The 23,488-nt window shown below is 54.0% G+C and overlaps 1 protein-coding gene across 1 annotated transcript in view; it reads right to left on the reverse strand.

Annotated features, from left to right (window-relative positions):
- Window positions 1–23,488, reverse strand: part of SH3PXD2B (SH3 and PX domains 2B) — a 65,426-nt gene that overhangs the window by 14,778 nt on the left and 27,160 nt on the right. The window contains exons 3-6 of the mRNA XM_066196808.1: window positions 22,196–22,271; window positions 13,399–13,475; window positions 10,249–10,340; window positions 3,247–3,272 (exon numbers count right to left, since the gene is read on the reverse strand). Coding sequence (XP_066052905.1) covers window positions 3,247–3,272; window positions 10,249–10,340; window positions 13,399–13,475; window positions 22,196–22,271 — 271 coding nt within the window. The remainder of the gene's footprint in view (window positions 1–3,246; window positions 3,273–10,248; window positions 10,341–13,398; window positions 13,476–22,195; window positions 22,272–23,488) is intronic.

Here is a 23,488-nt window from a genome sequence, read left to right on the forward strand (position 1 = left end):
GGCAGGAGGGACACTCAGCACACCCCAGAGCCAGCCCAGGGCTGCTCAGAGCACTGACCTCGCTCTCAGCCTGCCCAAAAATCCCTGCAGGTTTTGTTTGGGCAGAAACGTGGCCTCTCACCCAAGGGGTGAGATGGACAAACCCAGCAGGAAATCTCAGATACGGAGTTGCTTGTGGTGTTTCCAGCCTTCCCGGCTGCTGGCTTTGCCAGTGCCAAAAGTGAGGAACTTCTGGCAGAGCTGGGACGCTGGTGCTCCCAGAGGGAAACAAAGAGCTCACCACTCAATCAGGGGCACAGGTATTTGAGTTTGAAGCCTGTTGTACCCTCCAGCCTTTTGCCTAATGCCTCTCCCAAAAATGTCATTCTTTGGGTAAAGCCCCTTCCTCCTGTGCCTGTGTGGATCAGATCCAGAGCTCTCAGGACAGGCCCTCTTCCTCCAGATCCCAGGGGTTTGGGATGATCAGTTCTGCAAGGGGGAACCTCCTCCTGCTCTCACGTGAAATGGGCACAGAACACTGGGCTGAATTCCTTGCAAACCCTCTCATCTCTCCAGGGATTCCTCCAGAATCTGGAAAACATCACATGGAAATACCATTCACCAGTGGAGTCTCAGAGAGCTCCCCTATGGCTGCTGTGTTTTCCCTGCCTCTCCTCAGACCCCACAGTGTTTGGGGTCTCTCTGCCACTGCAGGGACATTCCCCAGCACGGCAAAAGGGACGTGGGCACACGAGAAAGCAGCAAAAACCAAACTGGCAAAGGGGCATTTGAGGTCTCTGCCAGCCTCCTTGGGCAGCTCCACCCAAATATAAACTCTGGAGGCAGTTCCAGGTTCTCCCGCACGAAACCCTTGGCTCTCCATCTGTGCTTTCTGGGGAACTGAGAGAGGCAGAGAGAACAGAAATACCCAGAACAGTCTCAGGGACTGAAGGCATGACTACTTTTAGACATTCCCTAAATCAGTGGCCAAGGCAGAGCCCCAAAGTCTGGGGAACAATCCACCCCCTGCAAGCTGTGCAGGGCCCACGCCTCAGCCTCAGGCAGGTGGGATTACAAATGCTGGTAAAAAAAGCCGAGCAAAGAGAGCAGGTTTTATTTCCAGTGCTCTCACACACACTGGGCCCTCCTCAAAACTCCAAATGTCATCTGAGTCTCGTGGTCACCACAGGAACAGCACTTTGACCCACTCTGCATCCCAGTGTTTGCTCAAATCCCATTTCCAAACCCGGCTCGCTGCTGCCAGGGCCTCAGAGCTCCTTCCAGAACCACTCAAGAGCAGCTCACCCCCCTCTCTGGCAATTGGGAAATTGCTTCTTGGAAAATCCTCGTGATTTCTGCTTGTTAGCAGCTGTTGGATGACCCCTCCTCAGGGACATCCTGGACTGAAGGAGGATTTTTTGTGCCTCTGCTGCACATTTGCTACCTCAAAACAGGCCTGGCTTGAGGACCCGGTGAACCATCAGGGATTTCCTCAAGGTGTAGAAGGAGTTGGGGTGACAACAGCTGAACCAAATCCTGTTTCTGCTGCCAGGAAATGCAAGGCAGTGAGATGAATCCCTGAGCCTGTCTGGCGCGAGGCATCAGCCCTGTGCAGCGTTACTGAGAGCAAACACCTTTCCCTGGCGGCTGCTGCCAGGGGCAGAACGGCACATCCTGCCCTGCCAGAGCAGGCTCTGCCTTGGATGTTATCCCAACTTCTCCTTCTCAATGGGGAACTCCTGCCTCTCTGACAGGCAGCGTCCTGAAATTGAATTTTGCCCTCATCGAGCTGGGTTACGCAGCAGAAATTTTCTCCTCAACCCTTCCTTTCTCTTGTCCCCAGCACTTCAGAACAGAGCCAGGCTGGGCTTGCAAATGGCTCAGGAGAGCTTTAAAATGAAAAAAAAAGAGAGAAAAAAAAAAAAAGAAAAAACCAACCAAACAAAAACCTCCTTCCTTCCCAATGTCCTGCTTGGACAGAGAGCAGTCAGAGATTGAGCAGAAAATGCTTTTAACCAATCCTGGTAAAAGCCTGTGAGTCCCTCAGGAGAGCACTCAGCCCATGAGGACAGATCAAAACCAACATCAGAGCTTCCATCCTACCAGCAGCCTCAGTGAAGACACTGGGACACCACCAGTTCCCAGAGGAGGGATGACCTGCAGCTCCACTGGAAAAGGAATCCATTGGAATCAGGTCGTTGATTCCTCTCTCCTGCCAGAGGAACCCACTCACCTCCAAGTGAGCTTGCTCACACAGCTGGTGGCAGTGCCAGTTCTCTGACCAAAATCCTTTCCACCGCCTGATTTCAGCAGAACCTCCACGCAGCCAGAGCTCTGACCAAAGAGCCTCACCCCATTTTTTGTACCTTCTGCAGCTCCAGGAGCTGAAAGATGCCTCAAAGGCTCTTCCACTCCTCTCTCCTGCTCTTTTTGGGGAAGCTCAAATAACCCTAAACCACAGCAACGGGGGGGGGGGGGGGGGTCTTCCAGAGATGTCCCCCTCTCTAGAGGAGCAAGGCTGGAGCATCCCAGACCCAACCAAGGCTCCCAGCTGGTGCCATGGTGAGGGAGAACCGTGGTCCTGCTGCACCAGGAGACTTTCAGCCCCACACTGCTCCCCCAGGCAGCTCAGACCTTCCTCTGCCCCCCTGAAACTTGGCATCCCCACCCCTGCAGACCCCCAGCAGGACCTGGGGCACGTCCCCTGCACGTGGAGCCGCACCGAGAGCCAAGCCCCAGCCCCTGTGTGCCACCAGCCACCACAGAAAGCCAACAGGGCGAGGTGACAGCTTGTGGCAAGGGTGACAAGCTTCCTGCCCCCAGCCCAGCTGAGCAGGTGTCCCCCCAGAGACAGGCAGAGCAGAGCAAGGGCAGGAGCAGCTGTTAGTACCTCTGTGCAGGAAAGAGGCCGTTCTCTGGACAATCCCTGATGAGGAACAAAAGGACATGAGGCAGGGAGGGGATGGGCTGGGGCGGGGGGGTCCAGCAGCGGGCACAACACCTCCAGGAGTGGACAGGGGAGGCCAGGGCAGTGCTGAGAGCCGTGGGCATCTGCCCCACCTCGGGGAGCACCCCAGATGCTCAGGGGATAAGGGATGGGGGCCTGGAGGCTGCAGTGGGATCCCAGTGGGTGGGGGGGATCCCTCCATGGGGAGCGGAGCAGGGCTGGGTGGCCATGGGGCTGGGACCTCGCCCCACAGCAGGAGAGCTCGGCTGTGGGTGCAAGGAGGAGTTGGTGCAAGCAGCATAGAGGAAAGGAGTCCTTACCAGACTTCTTCTTTCCAATGGGCTCCCTGGAAAAGAGAAGGAAGAGCGTCAGCAGGGCGAGGGGACAGTTGGGGTGTTCGCCGAGTGACAAACCCACCCAGGAGTGCTCTGGTGGGGCCGCTGGCCTCCCTCCACCAGCTCATGTCTCCGTGGGCATCACCCACCCTGCAAACAGCCCCTGCCCCCCTCCTTTCATTGACAAATTCAATGTTTTGTCCTTCCCTCGGTGGGTCTGGGTGCTGGCCTGGCCTTACAACCTCCACCGAGCCTCTTGGTGCCGCCCAGGCACCCACCCATGGGAGGATCAGTGAAATGAAATAAAATGCAGGAAGATGGAGTGAAAACAAACAGGACATTGTTCCAGAGCCTGTTGAGTTCAGAGACCTCAGGCTGCGCAAAGACCTGAACATCCAGGAGCAGAGACCAACAGAGGAATCTGCGGGAGAGAACATCCCGAAGATTTCTCCACACAGGCAGCGTGGCAGAGCTAAATCAGCGTTAACTAAGGAGCCCCATTAAAATCCCGCCAGCTCAGAGGTGTGAGAGGGCAGGGAGGCAAAGCAAGGCTGGAGTTCAGCAGGTGGGAGCGGCACCCCGGTGCTGATGGGAATCCCTGGTGTTCCTCCCCTGCCTTCTGCTAAAGCCATCGCTGTAACTCATCCCCTGCTTCCTTTCCCCGGCTGGGTGAGGGGGCAAGGAAGGAGCTGCAATTTCACTTTGCCGCTGGGATGTTTCCTGGCAGGGACACAAAGAGCTGCAGGTCTGAGAGAGCGGCAGCAGCCCCGGGCCAAGCACCTCGGAGGGGACAGGAGCTCAGACAAGACAGGAAACAGCAATAGACTCCAGGCAGCTCCTTCTCCTCCTCCTCGGATCCCTGCGGAGCAGGAAAGGGCAGCAGCAGAGCTCATGTGCTCGCTGGAAACTCAAGGCTCCAGCAGAAGAGCAGGAAAACCACTCTGCCTTGCACTGAAATCTCATTTAGCTCCAGTCCCATTTAGCACCGATGCCCAGCTGTGACAGGGGGACACCAACCTGCCCCACAGGGGTGGGAAAAGCCAGGAATGCTCCTCCAGCTGCTCCCCAGAACTCTGAAGGGTTGACTGGAGCCTCACTTTGAGCCCTGAGCCAACAGCACAGGCTCAGGGGGCTCAGCTCAGCGCCCCTCAAGAACCTCCTAATCCCCTGAAAGGAAACTTTGACACACGGAGAACTCTTGGCACATTCAACAACCCCCATGCCACGGTCTTTTTTTTTTAGGAAAAGAAAGTCAGGTTTCTCAAGCACCTTCTCTAGGCAGCATCCCTGTGGATCCTGGGGTGGGAAGGAGTGAGTGGGGAGCACAGGGGTTCAGCACAGTGAGCAGACTGCGAGGGAAATTAAAAACAAAGTGAGACAACTGTTAAACTGCTCACTGCTGGGGACACTGAAACTCTTCATGGACTCACAGGGTCATAATTCAGGCCAGAAATGTCAATTAGAAGTCATTAATTATAAACCCAGGTCTAAAGAAGAGTTGTTACAAGCTGGTTTGAGTTTATAAACTCTTTCCTAAGGCACATTTGGTGGCTTCTGGGGGGTGGTCACACAGAAAAACCCACCTTGCAGTGGGACTCAGAGGAGTAAAGTGCCCCCAAATGTGGCTTTGGGGACCTCAGCACTGCTGCCCTTCCAGCTCACGGAGTAGGTGAAGGACTGGAGCATCAACACAAGGAAAACAACCCCAGCTGCTGCAAACCCACACAGGAGCCACGTCAAATGGGACAGATCTGGGGTCAGCATTGCAGGAAAACATCTCCCTCATATAAAAAAACCCAACCCTCTCTTGTAAAAAAAAAAAAAATGCTGCTGTAATCCAGTAATGGCACCAAAATAGCTGTCAGGAGGGGGTTCATCTCCTGAGCATTCAGCAAGCTTGGAGATGTTTGCAAAACTGATGGAGGCAGGGAATGGGGTACAAGAGGGCCCTTGTTTGGGAGGAGGGATGTTGAGGAAATGCTCCAGCAGCCCTGAAAGGAGCCCCTGTCCCCACACTCCAGAGTCAGCCAAGCTGAGCCTCAGGCCCTGGTGGCTCAGAAATCCCAGTGCTGTGTCCAGGGACCTGGCACAAAGCAGGTCTCTGCAGGGATTTGGTATTTCTGTCTGCTGTCATGCAGGAAAGCCAGTTCTCAGCAGAAAGGGAAGGAGGAGGCTGCTTTGGAACTCCTGCTGAATGTGCACGTGGGCATCAGGAGAAATGCAAAACCTACAGCTTTGTGTTACAAGCTGTGATCTGTTTGGAGAGCAGGACACGACCCCAGAGCCACAAGCCAGCAAGAATCCTTATCCAAACCAACATCCATCAACTCACGGGCCTCTGGTTCACCAGCAACAGCTCCTGGAGTGGCTTCCTGCAGCCCCTCCCTCCTGGAGCAGGGACTGAGTTCAAAGCAACGACTTTGATAAGTGTCTTATTCATGGCAGGCTGCTCAGCTTCCCAAAAATCTCAGGGAAAGATGCTTTGGATTGAAAAGGTTTCTCCTGGAACATCCCATCCCCATGGTGCCTCTGGGAGCAGCACCACGACAGCCCCTTCCCCACCACAGCCCACCTGCAACTGTGGAAAATGAATAAATAACTGCTTGGTAACATTAAAAACTTGTTGGTCATTAATACTGATCACTTTTAATAATGATTAGGGCCTTGCTTCTCTACAGAGTTAACCTGGGCTCGCTCGTGTCCCACAGCTGGAATTCAGCTGGAGGAGAGAGCAGCTGAATGCCTTGACTCAGCAGTGGCTCTGTGCCCAGCCCTTCAGGCTTGCCCCACCTCTGCTGTGGTTAAAAACAGCTCTGAGCTGCAAAAGGGTGGCTGGGAGGTGAGGAGGGGGCACACAGCAACCTCCCACCTCAGCATCCTGTGCTGCTCAGACCTGCTGAGAGACGTGGGGAGCAGGAATTTGATGACTTCTCCTCTTTGAAGCTGCAGGGCTTCCATCCAACACGGAGGAGAGAAATCCCACATCCCCCCAGGTTGCTGACTTTCCAGAGATTGCTTTTTTCCATAACCATTTCTCCTTCTCCCCTCACTGCTCTTCACAAATTCCCCTTGTTTCAGCCTCACCCTGACCCAAACTGGGCAGCCTTGTGAGTTGGAAGCAGTGGAGAAATTCCAGTCCAGAGCTCGCTGGACGGGGATCCACATCACAAAAGCCACCAGTTGTCACTGTCAGTGGAAACCCTGCCACCTCCCTCTGCCCTCCTGTCTGATGTGGTCTCTCCAGGCTGGAGTACACAGGAAACTTGGGGATGAGGGAAAAGGGCTTCACCTCCCTCTTCCACCCACCAAATGCTGCAGACTCCTGTCTCAGCTCCACTCCCGGCTGTGACATCCTGCCCAGCTGGGAGCAATGGTGGAAGGAGGAGGAATAAAGTCAGAATTTGACCCTTTTCCTCTCCTTGGGACAGGCTGGGGCTTGGAGGGCAGGTGGGAGGTTGGGAAGGGCTGAGGAGCTCAGCTGAGAGCCAGCAGTGAGCAGTTTGTGTGCTTCAGCACAGGGCTGCACTGCAGGAAAAGCAGGAGAGCCCTGGCTCAGCCCAGGGACAGCCCCAGCTCTGGGGAAAACAACACCACAGAGGCCTGGGGAGAAAGGCTTGGGCTGTCCCACCTCCTCTTTCCATTCCCAAACACTGCCAGAACCAAGGGCTGAATTCCACAAACTGCAGTTAAACCAGAGCTCCATGAACTGCAGTTAAGCTGGAGCTCCACAAACTGCAGTTAAACTAGAATTACATGAGCTGCAGTTAAAGCAGAGCTCCAAGAACTACAGTTAAACGAGAATTCCATAACTGCAGTTAAACCAGAATTCCATAACTGCAGTTAAAGCAGAGCTCCAAGAACTACAGTTAAACCAGAATTCCATAACTGCAGTTAAACTACAGCTCCACAAACTGCAGTTAAACAAGAATTCCATAACTGCAGTTAAACCAGAATTCCATAACTGCAGTTAAACTACAGCTCCACAAACTGCAGTTAAACCAGAATTCCATAACTGCAGTTAAACCAGAGCCCAAGGATTGCAGTTAAACCAAAATTCCAAGGGCCTTAGTTAAGCCAGCATTCCATGGACTGCAGTTAAAGCAGATCACCCAGGCCTGCAGCCAGCTGTGGCCCCTGGCAGGGTTTGACATCCTGGGGTGATGTGAGCTGGATGGGGCCTCACCTGCAGCCCAGACAGAACAAGCACAGGGTGGGTCCAACAGCACCCACAGGCACGTCCCCTTCACTGCCACCCTCGTGGGCAGGGGGTGACCAGAGGTGGCAGCCAGGGAAGCCAAGAGAAGGGACAGGGAGCAGAAAGGCTCCTGTGAGAGTGGCTCACCAGTCCTTTTTCCCTTCCCTCATTCCCACCTTTCAGCCACCCAGCATAAAAATCTGTCTTTTTCTTTTTTTCTCTCTTTTTTTCCTTCATTCCCCCCACTCTGTTCGTGGCCTGGCTCCCTTTCAAATTCCCAGAGCAAAGTATTTATCTGCTGGATGAAGGATGACATCCGGCCAGAGCCCGGCCACGCCACCAGGTCTGATCCAGCCCAACCGTCTATCACAGCTCCCATCTCGTTATTGCTGAGCTGGCAGCCTGCCAGGCCTCGGGAATGGGCTCCCAATCCCTCCACAGGAGACAGTCAAGGACTTTTATTAATTAGCATTTGGAATTGTAGCTAATAAATACCCTGCTGGCATTCGGAACGGGATGGGGGACACGGCGGGGATGTCCTTGAGATGCTGTAGGGTTTGGCTGCTGGGAGGCAAATGGACCAGGGGCACCCACGGAGCCCCTCCGTGTGCTGTGAGCTTGAGCCTCCTCCCTGGAGGGCAGCAGGCAGGGAGGCAGCACGTGGAGAAGAGGAGAAAGGGAAGCAGCACATTCTCCATGGAGAGGAGCAGGCAGGGATGCAGCACATGGAGAGGAGCAGGCGGGAGAGGCAGCACGTGGAGAGGAGGAGAAAGGGAAGCAGCACATTCCCCATGGAGAGGAGCAGGCAGGGATGCAGCACATTCTCCATGGATAAGAGAAAGGGGAGCAGCACATTCTCCGTGGAGAGAAGGCAGGGAAGCAGCAAATTGTCCATGGAGAGGAGGAGAAAGGGAAGCAGCACGACCACCACCGGATTCAGCGTCACCCGCTCGCCCGCCCAGCCCTGCAATGGCCAAAACCTCACTAACACACTGAATTTTGCACTCAGGACCCTGTGGATTGTCCCACCACAAGAACACGTTTGGGACTGGGCTCCAGCCAGTCCCTTGTCCCTCAGAGCCAGAGCAGGGAGGTGACGGGGGACTGATGGCTGCAGGGAGAGGGCTGGGAGCGCCAGCTGCAAGCGCAGCAGCTCACAGGGCTGCCCCACTCAGCACCCAAAGGTCTCCCCTCAGGAATGCCCTGGCCACACTGCCCACCCTGCCTCATTCCTGGCTCAGCCTAAAAGACAAAATAAAGGTGAGGAGAGCAGGTGTGAGACTGAAGCTGCCCGTCCATGGCTGAAGGTCGCTCAGCTGCAGGCAGGCCCAAGACCTGGCTCCTACTGCAGAGCAGCTCCTGCCCCTCATGTAGGGCCCAAAGATCCATGCACAGGCAGTGCCCCACATCCCAAAACGGCCCCACCACCCTATGATACACCCCCCTCTGCTGTCCCTGCAGGCTCATCTTGTCCTGGTGTCCCTCGCTTGCCCCTGAGCTGAACCTTCCCTGAGGGATGACCTTCCTTGAGGAATGACCTTCCCTGAGGGATGACCCAGGGAGCAGCAGGTTAAGTGGTGAGCGGTAGCTGGCCAGGACAGATGAGAGCATCAGCGACAGCCAGCAATTAGTTAATGGGCTCTGGGGCTCTCAGACCAATCCCATCAGTGACCACGAGCTGCAGGAGGAATGATGACAGGCCAAGCCCATAGAAACAGGAGCCAAAGGAGGGAAGCAGGGATGGGGGAAGGGGGAATTGAGAGAGGGAATGGAAAGAATCAAAAACCCGGGGAGAAGATGCAGTCCACCCAAACACGACACTGAGCTGGAGACCTGACAGGCTCAGAGGAGAAAAACAAAAACAAAAATCCCTTTATCTACCTCCACACCCTTCCAACAGGAGAATGGTGTCAGATCAATTTATTGCCTTTCCCCTGACAATCAATCAGGCCTCCTCCACTGCTCAGGCTCTGCTGGAGCCGTGTCACGCAGCAGGGAGAGGGAGAGCAGCGGAGCAGGGCTCGGAGGAGGCTGCTCAGATTTCTGCTGCTGGTGATTAGTAAGAGATGGGTGGCTCCTGGCCAGAGCAGCTCATAGTCACAAGACTTAGAACCACACCGAGTTGCGTAAGGCACGCAGGAGTCCCTGCAAACCTTCCTGAGTTTACATGGAGAGGCTCTGGAGCCCTGTTATGGATGGGGCAGGGAAAGCGCCTTCACACGGGGCAGAGGTTGTTGCAAACGTGTGGAGTGAGGCTTTTCAGGCTGACCATGCTCCTGAGGCTGCTATTTGCAAGTAGAAAGAGGCTCAGGAAAGGACAAATATTTCATGGGGTCCCAGAGAAGTGTTTTTCCACTTCCCCACTGGAGAAAGAGGTGTCCACACTGAGCTGCACAGCCTCTCCATGGGAGTCTCCAAATCCCAGATCTGTGACTCGCGAGGGAATTGCTGATGAACACCAGAGTCATGGATATCAGCAAGTCCAAGGCAGTTTGTGTCTCACCACCATCCCAGTCTGTGTCTCGTCACCATCCCAGTCTGTGTCTCACCACCATCCCAGTCTGTGTCTCGTCACCATCCCAGTCTGTGTTTCACCACCACCCCAGTCTGTGTCTCGTCACGATCCCAGTCTGTGTCTCACCCCCATCCCAGTCTGTGTTTCACCACCACCCCAGTCTGTGTCTCACCCCCATCCCAGTCTGTGTTTCACCACCACCCCAGTCTGTGTCTCACCACCATCCCAGTGTGTGTCTCCGCACCCTCCCAGCAGTGCACCCTCCCACCCCACTCACTCTTTTGGGGGGGTCAGGTCGTCAGGCCGTGTCTCGAAGAACTGCAGCACCTCCTCGCACTGGGAGATGTAGGGAGGCAGCTGGATCAGAGCCTGAGGAGCAAACAGAGACACAGTGATGGGAACCATCAAACCTCTGCAGGGAGCCCAGGGAGGATTCCTGGGAGTGCCGGGACTTGGGACATGAGTGGCATCCAAGGGGTTCCCAGCTCAAGCTGGAGGGAACCGCAGCAAACCCAGAGAGCAAGGCCCCACTTCCACCCACCACCCCTCCCTGCTGCAATTAACACCAAAAGATAATAAGCAGAGACAGCCCAGGCCCTGCTCAGCCAGCTCCAGCCTTTTGGGCAGATGTTGTGTCAGAGGGTGAGAGCCCCAGGGGTGTCCATGCAGCTTCCCAGCTCAGCTTCCCAGCGTGGAGCAGCCATCCTTGGGAACGGCTGGGCAGTTTACACGTGGCAGAGTCTCAGTGCCATCCCCAGCACATCCTAAAAATGCTCCCCTGGGCACTGGCAGCTTGGGAAGGGGCAGGGAGAGAAGCAAGGGAGGCAAAAGCACAGCCACCAGGGCTGGGAGCTGGCTCTGCTCGTGTGGAATGGCAGGACATGGAAAATTCCTTCTGCTTCTTTCCCTTCAAAGAAATGATTGTAAAAAAGCTTCAACAGTGGGACCTGCAGGGTGAGAGTGCCTGGCTGAGGGGGGCAACGGGAAAAGGGAGGACTTAAATTCAGGGAGCAGAGCTGCAGCCTGACCTGGAGCAGATTTATACCCAGTTTTCTGCATGGGTCCCCCTCCCCTCTGTCTGCTGTCCCAGCAGTCTCGTGACAGCAGCGTGGGCAAAGCAAACCTCCCCTCATTTCTCTCCTGGAGACAAAGCCACAGCTGCAGAGCCTCGGGGTGACCACAGAGACCAGATGTGGCTCCTTCTTGCCCCAAGTGCTGGCCCCCAAAGCCCTTGCAGCCACGGAGCAGCCAGTCCCTCAGTGCCAGCACAGCAGACTGTCAGACCACTAATCACGGGCCAGACGTGAGCAGGATCATGTGAGACACAGCAGAGAGAAAACCACTCCCTCCATGGCTCCTGCGCCCAGGGAAGGGCTATTCAAATATCAGGTTTTGCAGGGATGCCATTCCCATGTGGTACCACTCCCCAGCTCCAGCATCCCATGATCTAAGCCATTCCCCCCGTGCCAAAATCCCTGGGATTCTGTGGCCTGGAGAAGGCTCTGAGAGCAGGGGATGGTCCCAGAGAACACCCTGTGCTGGAAGGAGGAGAGACAAGGCCCACAGCTCATTTCCTGGGACATTTTGAAGGAAGCCCAACTAAAACTGACTGCTGAGCCAAGCAGGCCTCTGCTCCCTCTCCTTGCCAATCCCGTGGCTGTTTCATTTAGTCTCATGTAGCAACTCATTGCTCTGATACCTTCACTGCTTTTCCTGGACTTTATCTTAAATTGCCACGTTTTTCAGTACAGCAGGAGCTGGAGGAGAGCCCCTCAGCAGGAACACTGCCCTGTGAGAACAGTGCTCCCTCCCTTTGCTCCTCAGCCCTGCTTCCACCCCAGATCTCACCCATCCTCTTTGCGGGGCTCTCCCAGAGGATGAAGACACCCAACTTCCTCAGAGGAGATAGCAATAAAGCAGGAACTTCCTCACACAGCTTTCTCCTGCTAACTCCTTGCTCATTTTACATCTCTGCAGCCCCTGGTCGTTCCCACACCCGCCTCAGCTCAGCTGCTTTCCGGGTAAGCAGCAGGAGCAGCTCAAGGCCAGGCAGGGAGAGCTCGGAATCCCTGGGTGATGCATTAACGGGAGGAGGAGAGCACAGCTCCCTAAGTGGGTCATATAACATCAGCCATTACGTTCCAGTTGTTAAGTCAAATGGGTTCATTATATTTTATGCCACTAATGGCATTGCTGTGAGAGAGGCAGCTGCAGCATTTTATCACTGAGGGACGTTTTCTTCCCCAAAATCGAATTTACGGCCGCGCCTGTCCGTGTAGCTGACACAGCTCAGTGGCTCGGGAGACAAGGGGCCAAGCGCCACCAGCTTCCCCCAGGACAGCTCAGGGCACACCTTCCACCACATCTCCATCACTCTGCCCTCATCTGCTGTCCTGGCCCGCAGTGATCGTCATCTGCAGCCCCTCTGCAGAGCTGTCAAGATGCATTTCCCAGCTCATCTCCATCCCTGGAGTTGTTATTCCAGCCACGGCGTCCCTGCCAGGGGCCTGGCTGGGGCCCAAACCCCACAGCCTCCCCCACCACACAAAGGTACTGCCACACCTCCCTCACCTAAGGGATGGGATGGATATCTTACCATTTCCCCATCCTCTCCCCTGGGTTTGACAGCCTTTGCATATATTTCCAACAAGATTCAGACTGGATTTTGGAGGTGCCAGTCCTACCACGGCTGCTGCAAGTCCTAATGCACGTCTTTGACACAACGAGATGCGACACACTTGATTTGTGTGAAAATAATTTCTCGTGGACTTCGGTATTTTGTTTCCCCTGCCAAAAATAAATCTGCCCTAAAATCATAATTTCCCTTACACTTCAGCCCAGTTTTATATCCTTCAAGGGTATGGAGCAAATTGTCTCAGCCGTCTCTCAGCCGTTCCAATAATTTTCTGAGGTACAAGTCATCTCACCCTGTTTTTGAGTTTGCATCCCAGTTTGGAACTACCCTACCACCCTACAGCCTCGAGTGCTGTCTGCTACGTAAAACAGGAGGCTTTTTCCCAATAGATTGGAAAGGAAAGGCTCCCTGAGGAGCTGAGTCCTTCAAACCAAGTTCTGCTCCAAGAATTTCACTCCAAGCCTGTGGTGGTGGACACGGCCAGGTTCCTTTCCAGCCCTTCCAGAGCTGGTTCTGCTTTGCAGCTGGAGAAAGGACAGGAGGAAGGCAAAGCCCAGCAGCAGGGTGCAAACTGCAGTGGCGCTGGGCACCTCTGCCCCCTGCAAGGCCAGGTCACTGAGCCCCCAGGAGAGAAAAGCCAAACCACGGGCGAGTTTTAACCAAAAAAAAGGGATTGACGGTAGGGGCTAACCCACACTCCCCGTGCTCTCAGCACTGGCACACCACGGGATGCTGGCAGTCCATCAGGATTGAGCTGGATCAGGGTGGGGTTGTCCTGGAAGCCCCCCTTACCTTGCAGTACTCATCAATGGGGATCAGGCGCTTGACGGCGACGTCGCGGATGTGGCTCCGGCGGAACAGGATCTTCCCTGAAACACCAGAGCAGGGAGACAGGGGCAGGCTGAGGAGAGAAGGCAAAGGGCTCTGCACGATTCAACGTGAATCTAGCCAAAGCCATTTATTGTGCTTCTAAACATTGTTTATATTTACTTCTTATCTTGGTTTACGTGGTCATCCATTATTTATTATTTGATTGGCAACTTCAGTTTGGTCATGCATCTCTTGATTGGTGGCTCTGCCTTGGCCACGAGGTGAGCACACATCTTCTTCTGAATCAAATTGGTCGATACGGTGTCTTGGGTTCAATGCAAGGTGTATTCTATTCCCAACTGTTGAAACTGGCTGGGGAGATGTTTTTCCTTATCCCTTCCAGGACCCATCCTCCCTCCAGGGGATATCTGCTGTCCATGGGCCATCGAGGCTCACTGCAGGGCTGATAGAATTCCATCATCCCATGGGGAGAGGCTCCACCCAGGGGGAGGAGCCCAGCATTCCTGCCTGGATCAAAGATGGCATTCAGAACACCAGCACAGCTTGTTTGCACTGGATTCCCAGAGGGAGACCGGACCCATCTCAGCACCACTGGGCCCTTCTCCAGGATCATCTCTGCTCCAACAGAACCACACCTGTCACTGCAGGAGGATTTATCTGGACTGACACCAACAGCCTGAACAACAGGGGGTCAGCTCATGTTCTGATTCTTTCAGGGTTTTTTCTTTTTTTGTTCATTTGCTTTTTTGTACTACTACATTTTTGATATTCCTAGCAAAGAACTGTTATTCCTACTCCCATATCTTTGCCTGACAGCCCCTTAATTTCAAAATTATAGTAATTGAGGGGAGGGGGTTTACATTCTCCATTCTAAGGGAGGCTTTCGCTTTTCCCTGGCAGACACCTGTCTTTCCAAACTGACATCCTGCCAGCATCATTTTACTCGGGTTGACACCCCTGTGTCTGTCAGCAACTTTTCTCATTCTTTCTTGCAACATGAGCTTTTTTTACTCACAAAGATGACCTCGTTCTTTAGTTGCAGAAGGTTGGGCTGGGTCATTTAGTACATGTCCATTTTCCTGTGAATATCACCCTACAGCAGGTCAGCACAACACTCTTTGGAATCACTCTGTCAGGACCTTCTCCCTGCACACCCTCTCCTTGCCAAAAGCACCATACCCAAACAAAAGCCCATTTCCTCACACAGATTAATTCCCTCAGCAGAATCAGGTTAAAGTGGCAAAGACTTTCAAGGAGAGAGAAGAGGAAACAGCTCCCAGCAAACTGCATCCCCCTGGTCTCTCAGCAGCGTGGCAACGAGGAGGAGCAGCCCCCATCAAAGCACGTGCCTGACACCTCTCTCTTTGCTGGGGTGGACAGAATTCACCAAAAATCCTGGCCAATGCTGGCATGACATCCCCTGTCCCATTGTCCAGGGGTGTCCAGGTTTAGTGTGGGGCAGCAGCCAAGGCAGAGGGTTTTTCCCCGTGCAGCTCCTGGTCCTGGAAGCCACAGTGTCGGGACTGCAGCTCTGAGTCAGACCTATAGAATTTTCCTTCCTGTCTGGGGTTTATTTTTGTTCTCCATTAATGGGATCCTCTCGCCACTCCGTTTCCTCCCCTCTGGCTTGTGGTACAGGCCTCTTTTCCTTTGAAGCCTAATGAGTCCTAAATGCTTCAAGCTGCTCTCTCAGAGAACAGCTTCTCTGGCTTTAAAGGAGACAAAAGCCATTAGTGGACAGCGAAACAGATACGTGATCAAAAGGCTTGGGACGTGGCAGGATTTCAGACCACTTCCCAAAGCTCCAGGAACTGGCACCGCTCTGCAACACAATCACCTGGAAAATTGTGGTTTGGGGGGTGGGTGGTAATAAAGTTTCCCTCAAGTTCCTCCTGGCATTTCCAATACCACAGAAAAGTCTTTTTTTGTGCCTGCTTGGGTTTCCAATCCCATCCCTGAACCCAAGGAGAGAAAGAAACCCCTTCATTTATCAAAGGGGTCACCACGGGGCGACCCAGAAACCAAACTCCCCTCACTCCATCCTTGCAAACCGCATGAGAGCAGGGAAAAAAACACTTGGAGAGACACACCATGGCTTTGTCCCTGCTGTGGGTCTTCTCAGGAGCCCTGGAATTACTGGAGCCGGGGGCTGGATGCTGCTAAGAGCATGACACAGGAAAATGGTCACATGATTATGACACTTTTAAATCCAGGGCTGAGTCATCGATCAGAATTTGAAATCCAGGGCTGGGTGATTTATCCCAGTTTTCAACCCAGGGCTGGGTCACCCTCTGTGCCTCTCCGTGACTTGGCCGGGAGCCGGATCACGGGTGACTTGTGCAAGCTGCCAATGCATTTCTGAAGCAGGGAAGAACTGAAGCCAGGCCAGCTTCAGCTTGCAGAGAGCACGAGCAAGAACCTTCTGGAGGAGCCAAACCTCCCATCAGGCTCAGTGAAAGCTCTGGAACAGGAGCACACAGAGAATCCACTCAGAGCCAGCCCCATCCGTGCCCTGCAGTGAGAGGGATGGGGACAGGCCAGCCCAGGGCTGCTCCTCATTTCTGGGCTTTGGCAGCAGGGCTGGGACACTGATGGAGGGGAGTGCTCTGCTCTGCAGTGCATTCCTTCTCAAGGCACGTTGAGAAGAGCCAAATTGTGAGGAATGGATTTGTGGAGGATTCTCGAAGCCTGACTGAAGGCTCACGTGGTTTTGTGCATCTGTGTGCGAACTCTGAGATAAGGTGTGGGACTGAGAAAAGTCACGGAACAGGGAAGACATTGACAGAGAAATCGACCTGGAAACAAGTTTCAAACTACGACCTTACAAACAGAGCAGATATTTTGGAGAATCAGAACTGGGAAAGATGCATTGTAGCAATGCCACGTGGGGTAGAATAATAAATGATTGGTGTTAGAGGTATTAGCAGCATTGTGGGGCAAAAGCTGATAGGCTGAAAACATTTATAAGGTATTACAACAAAGAAATGGTTTGGCTTCTGCTAGAATGGCTTTGAGTTTTACATCTCTTGTGTCTTCTACCCTTCTAGGAGACTGATAATGGAATAAAATCCTTAAAACTCCTCTCAGCTGCCTCATCTCTGTAGAGCTGGGCTTTTAGATTTTTAGATAATGAAACTTTTAGATTATGAGACTAATACTTTTTTTTTTTCCCAACACCGAACCTGGCAGCCTTTGTGACAGAGTGAGAACAAAACCCCCCTCTATTCAATCTTTTTCAGGGTGAATAGCCTGGGAACAGGGAATTTGTCTGGAAAGGCTGGGAACAGCACCCAGGCCAGAGCTCCATTCCTTGCTCTGAGCAATTATTTCCCACCTGACAAGAGAATGATCAAGTTTTCCCCCTGCATCAGCAACCCCAGCGTGTTTGCTGCCAAGAATCCTGTTTGAATGGTGATTGCTAAAAAGATGAATGGATCCCACCAGCTCTGCTGGCAGTGCTGAGGAGTGGCTGCTTTGGTTCTAGGTCTGCCAAAACGAAATCACTGATGGGTGGGTAGGTTATAAACGGCTGAAATAATAAGCCCTGGGTGTGGGAAATATTGAAATGTTTAACAAACATATGCTAGTGAGTAATAACAAAAAGAATACAGTTTGGGGGAATAAATTCATCACAAATGATCTTAAATTAGCCCAGGCGTGGAGCATATGAACCAGCAGGAAATCCAGCTCCTCTCTCCATTTGCTCCAGATCTGGTATTTTTCAACAAGGAAGTTTATTTTCTAACAAAAAGCTGACTTCAGTCGAAATGCCCGATTAACATAATTGCAGCCCCTTCAGTGCTTGCCAAATCCAGCAATAGAAACCCTTGACTTGACAGGCAGGAGAGAGCAGGAAACCACTGGAAGGGAAAGGTGGGCAGCTGCAGGGCCAGGGAGATGCAGCATTTCCCTGGGCACCTTTTCCTTGGCCCAGCCCTAGATCTGGGAATGGCAGAGCCCCCAGTGGGGTATTTCCGTGGCCAGAGACAACAAAACACAGGAGACTGAGGGGTGCAGAGGGCACATGAACAACCCTGCAGCTCCAGGGGATGGCTCCCAGCACCTCATTCCCAGCACTCTCTCCCTGATGCTTTGTTGGCCGCTTCCAGAACTTGTCAGGATCCTCAGCCAGGTGCTGGAATTGTCCAAGGCCAGGTTGGACAGGGCTTGGAGCAGCCTAGGGTACTGGAAGGTTTCCCTGGGGTGGGATGGGGTGACCTTTAAGGTCCCTCCCAACCCAAACCATCCCATGGCTCCACGATCCTAAACTCATTTTCCCCCTGCCAGCTCTGCTCCTGCCTCAGGACGAGGAACACCAAGGACAGGACACATGAGGGGAGGCAGCTCTGCTGATAATGGGCTTTTCCATCAGCTGCAAAGGTCAGTGCTGCTGCAGGCTCCATTCGCCCAGCTCCTCTCCCTTGTCACAATCCCAGGACTCAGAAATAATTAGATTTCCCTTATTTACATAGATAACGTCACGCATGAGCAATGGGAGCAGTGAGGCTCCATCCCTGCCGGCACCAGGAATTCCCTCCAGCAGGAAGTGTGCTAAAACACCCCGTCCTTTACACAAACAAACAAAGCTCAGAGAGGACCGAACATTTATGGCCCAGGAATGTGTCAAACAAGTTGATTTTTGGGAAAAAGACAACCGAGATAAGGCATTGACGCACAATGGCTGCCCTGGCTGTGCAAGCACCCACGCTCCAGGACGTGCTCCCTGCTTTTTCTGGACTTTAAAAACCTTTTAAAAGGAAAAGAGAAGCTCTACTGAAGGTATTCTGGCTGGCCATGAAAATTCCTCTGGTGCCAGGAAGGATCTGCTCTCCCAGGAGTGGAAGGACCAAACTCCTCTGTGGGTAATCAAGGCTGATTTATCTGATTGACCCAGAGCAAAAAAAATTGATGGAGCAGCTCCCAAAGGAAAAAAAATGCAGCCTGGCTCCCGCTGCCTCAGGCCTTCATTGGGACTAGAGAAGTGTCAGGAAAAATCTTGGGGAAAATTTTGGCTGATAAGGAATTTGGATCTCCAGCAGTGTGAGACAGAGCAGGCAGGCCACAGGAGGGGTTAATCTCTCCAAACAAACAGAAACAGGGAAACAGGGCTCTGCAAATTGTTCCCTCCTGTGGGAATTCTCCAGGCAGAGCTGGAGTGATACTGGGAGCAAGGAGCTGGGAAAAAAAAAAACAACCAACCAAACAAACAAAAAAAACCCACCCCAAACAGGCAGAGGGACCTCAAGCAGCAAAACTGTGGAGCCAAAGGCTGGATCTGCAGCAAGCTGAGAACCCCAAACACATCCCCCAGCTGTGAACCCAGCCAGGTATTCCAGGAGTGGAAAAGCAGCTGTGCCTTGCCCTGAAGGGTTCCCCCCATTCTGCCCCTGCCCCACAGCCTCGGAAAGAATTCACTTCTCTGCACCTTTCAAATCACATCCAGATTTTCCCTGGCACGGGTTCCAAACTCGCTTCAGGAAAAAGAAAAAAAAAAGGCAGCCCTGAATGTATACGTAATTAATCCCAGCCCCTGGAGCAGCCAGCTCATTCCTGGGATGGGGGATCAGCCGTGGGAGATGGTGTTTCCAGGAGTCCTCCACTCAGCATCTGCTCTGTGCAGGGCCTGGGGCTGCCCTCCCAACCTGCTACAGCACAGAGCCCGTCTTATCAGAGCAGAAAATGACACTTAGGACCCTTGTCCCATCCGCAGCTCAGAGGAAGGTGTAACAGGAGTGAGCAAAGTCAGGTACCAGAGCTGGAAAAATGGACGAGTCTGCCCCCACTGCCTTCACAGAGGTTTTGTGGGGAGCCAAAGCACCCTCACAGCTGTTCTGGGAGAAAAACCCCCAAGTTTGTGGGTGGCACTGGTGCCCGCAGCCAGCAGGCTGGGAAGGGAGCAGAGAGGAGGCCTAATTCTGCTTTGAAAAATCCCTTTTCCCCTGCTCCTTTCTTGGGACTTCACTCCTGCCCGCGGCTAAATCTTCCTAAAAAGCAATTTTACAGCCAAAGTGAGCTCAGCCCCAGGCAACCCCTCCTTGCCGAGGCTCGGCTCACGTTTCCAGCGAGGCAGGAAAACTTGGCCAGGCTCTGCTGCAGGCCACTGGGGCTGCACGGAGCTTGGAAGGCTCCACGTCCCTTCTAGAAGCTGTTTCCTGAAGGATCTGGCACAGCCCTCGCCAGCTGAGCTCATCTGTTTGCTCAGCTCCTCCTTTCCTGGGGTCTCCACTCCGGCCAGAGAGGGTGGAACCCCGGGGTGGATGTTCCAGCTGGGCACCAGCAGAGCTCTGCTCCTCTCCAGCCGCTCCAGAGCCCTGCCAGGGGCACAGCTGGGGGCTGGGTGCTGCCACAGCTGCTCCAAGAGCCGCCCTAGCTCCACAAAAACCTCTGCCAGGGGCACAGCTGGGGGCTGGGTGCTGTTACAGATGCTCCAGAGCCCTGCCAGGGGCACAGCTGGTGGCTGGTATGGGCTGGGTGCTGCCAAAGCTGCTCCAGGAGCTGCCCCAGCACCATAAAAACCTCTGCCAGGGGCTGGAGGCCAGCCAAGAGAGCTCAAAGAGCCCTTCAAATCCCTCTCTGTGGCAGCAGAGCTTTTCAGGCACGGAGCAGGCTGCCAGGAAAATGCAGACCCCGCCAGGCTCTGCCGTGGGGTGAACGTGGTGCCAACAGCCAGAAAAGGGACAAGCCCTGGCCCCGGAGCTCAAGGGCAGCTGCTCTGCTTTGGAGGAGCCAGCTCCGTGGCTCCACAAGAGCTGAGTGGGCTGAAGGGCCTGCACTTCCACAAGCCCCTTCTGACAGCATCAAAGAGCTGCTTCAAGGGGCCAAGAAGCCTGCACGAGTTTCCCATGAGGAGTCAAACCCTCAAAGCCGGCGCTCACAGACCGAGGGAACACGAAGCCAGCAGAGCCCTGTGGGCTGGCTCTTGTAACGTGGGGTAATCCCAGAACTCCTTCCCATTCCAGGAAAGCAGCCTGCCAGAAAAAAAAAAAAAAACAACAAAAACCAAACCCAGCGGCACCTTCCCAGGTTGTGGTGGTGACCCTGAGCTTGGGACACGTCGGGGTTTTGCTGAGGAGGCCGGAGTTGCAGGAGGCGTTTCTGAGAGCTGCAGCGGCCACACAAGGGCTGATGCTGCTCCTCAAGGGCACTGGCAGGAAACCACTGCAGCCAGATCCCCCCTGGTAATGAGATGCAGATGCTCAGAATGGGACCGGGAACAAACTCCAGTGTTCCCAGAAGCTGAGCACAACCAAGTCCAGGGAGACAGAACCACGGGTTTTTGGCAGGAATACGCTCCTGGGCTGCTTGACTGAGCTCACCTGGATGGGCCCCCCTGGGCTGAGAGAGACAAAGTTGGAGTTCAGCTGTAATAAAACTTGTCAGCCCAAACTGGGAAGGCAAAGAACTGCTCCAAAAAGGAATCAGGCTCCAGTACAGCCAGCAAATATTGAAAGAGTGAGGTGAAATCCTCTCCCCTTACCCCCCTTACCTCTTCCCTTACCCCTCTTTGAGAAGCAGAGCTTGCCCACGCTCTCACTGGGGAGGTTCTGGCTCGCCGAACTGCTGGCTGGAGCACCACGATTCCCACCTCCAACAGCACAACTTCCCCGAAGCACAGCGCCCCTGAAGCTGTCCCAGCCTCTATTTTCCAGCAATTTCCACCCCCTTCTCCCCCCAGTGGAAATCCCAGTGACATCTTTCCTGAGCGAAGGGAAACTATTTCAACACCAGGGAGAAACAAATATCGGTGAGTGCGAGCAGCAGAGCTCCCTTCCAAAAACAGCAGCGTTTTTGGTGGGAATTTTCTGCAAGTGCAGCACAGCCAAAGCACAAATCCAACTTTTCCAAGTGATGCCCTTGGCCAATTTGGCTTCCATCTCTCCCTGCTGGCAGGAGCACTTTTCTGCTGTAACACCAGGTGAGCTTTGCTTTTGCTGCTGTTACAACGCCAGGACAAGCCAGAATCAGAAAGCCAGACCAGATTCTCCAGCTCAGAAAGGGGTGGAAATGATTCTTTTGAGGGTCTTTTTGTTTTTTGCACACCACTCAGAGAAAAGCAAAGCCCACAAAGGCCTTTATGTTTCTGGAAGAGCCAGGAGGCAGAGCGCAGCACAAAGGGCTGCACTAAACAGACCTGACAGCCACTGGAAGTGATTATGGTGCCGTGACATTCCTAAATATCCTCATTAGCTACTCGGGGCTGGGGGTAAGGACAGCTCTGTGGTCAAAGAGACTCCCTGCAAGCTGCTTTTTTGTTTCGTTTTGTTTTGTTTTGTTTTTCCCCAAGGCATATTAAGGCTCTTTTTCCCCCCCACATACCACAAAGTGCCACGGGTTATCACGTCTGTTCTTTAGGCATTAAACCACCGGTGTTGGGAATCCTGTTTTGGAGCAGCCACTCCCAAACCCCACGGGAGGGAGGAAGCCCAGGCTGGCCATCAGCTCGAATCCGTTCCATTGTTCTTTCCTTCTCTCTGGATGTGCCCTGGAGCTGCGGGGGGACAGGGAAAGCCTCACCCCACCCTCAGCCCCGCGCTGTGCCCCTGTGGGGGTCTTGGTTTTCCACTCAAGGAGAAATCCTGAGGGGTTTAAAACTCACTGGGCACGCTGCTAACAAATCCAGAGGTTTTTAAAGGACACGCTGCAGGCCAAGAGCTGGCTGTTGCTCAGATGGTTCAGCAGATAAGGGCTGAAATATGTGTGTGCTCCCACACAGACTGGGGAAAACCAGCACGGATCTGCTGGAACCGCCCTGTCCTACCTGGCAGAAAGGGGATGATCCTCTGCTTGGGGTCCTTCTGGCCTCCTTCCATGGGGAACTTGTCCAGCATCTGCATCTAGAAAAGGAAAGGCAAGAGAGGTGAGGAGAGCCAGGGGTTCACTGGCAGGACACGAGGCCAGGAGGGGACGAAGCAGGAGAGGAGACAGAAGGAGCCCAGAGACCTCCAAGCACTCCCTCCTTTGGGAGGAAGAGGAGGGAGATGCCAACCCTCCTTTGGTTTCCCTGGGGCGTGGAGCTGAAGTGTCTCCCAGGATTTCTGCAGCTCCCCAGGGCACTGAAATGGCTCCGACTGTCTCTGTTGGAGCTCTCAGCCTGAATAATTCAGCATTTATGGAAGACAACCTGCCCAGGAAGTGTCCCGAGCCCTCCTCAGCCCTGCACATGCAGCAGTTACACTTTTTCCCCTTGGATCTCAAACACTGGGATGAATTACTGAGGTATGGCACAGAGGGGACAGAGAGAAGGAGGTGTTCACCCCTGCGTTTTGAGAAGAAATTAAAAACTCCCCCAAAGACACCAGGAGAAGCAGAAAGAGCTCTCAGAGGGAAAACAGGAGAACTCAGAGCCGGGGTGGCACTGAGCACAACCGGGCTGTGTTCTCAGCTGCTTCCCAAAACAATTGGGAGGAGTTTGTCAGGAAGAAAATGTCCCCAGGGCAGCAGCCAGGGACTGTGGTGACATTACAGCAGCCCCAGGGGCCACTTGGCTGGCCCGGGCATGCCAAGATCTCTCCCCCCAGTCCACGAAAATCCAGGCAGCCACCACATCCCTGTCACTGTGGGAAATATTCCCGTTGTGCTGTGGTGGAGAGGCGCCCCTGGTGCTCCTGCAGGGAAGAGCTTGGGAAGGCCTGGGGCTGCGGAAAGGTGAGGGAAAACAAGGCACAGGCGTTGCACATGTGATTGTGGTTAAACACCACGATGCTCGAGGCACTGGGAGCACTCCTGGGGGCAGTGGAGCACTCCTGGAGGCACTGGGAGCAGCCCTGGAGGCACTGGGAGCACTCCTGGGGGCACTGGGAGCTTTCCCTCCCTCTGCTGCAGCCCCAGGTGAGGATCGTGCACCCCCAGAGCTCTGGGAGCCTCCAAGGCACGAAGGGTTCAGGCTGTGCTCTCCCAGCAGCACGTGCCTGGGCTCTGCCTCTGGCCAGATCCCTTCCCAGCCATGTGATCCCACCAAATCCACCCAGAACTCGAGCCCAGACCATCTCCAGTTCCTGCGAAGCAGCTGCTCAGTGTGGGGAGCCCACCAGACCTGCGAAGGAACAAACTG

This window comes from Chamaea fasciata, unplaced genomic scaffold (genome assembly GCF_029207755.1).
Source record: "Chamaea fasciata isolate MVZ Bird 193981 ecotype frontalis unplaced genomic scaffold, bChaFas1.0.hap1 SCAF_15, whole genome shotgun sequence".
Taxonomy (NCBI): Eukaryota; Metazoa; Chordata; class Aves; order Passeriformes; family Sylviidae; genus Chamaea; species Chamaea fasciata.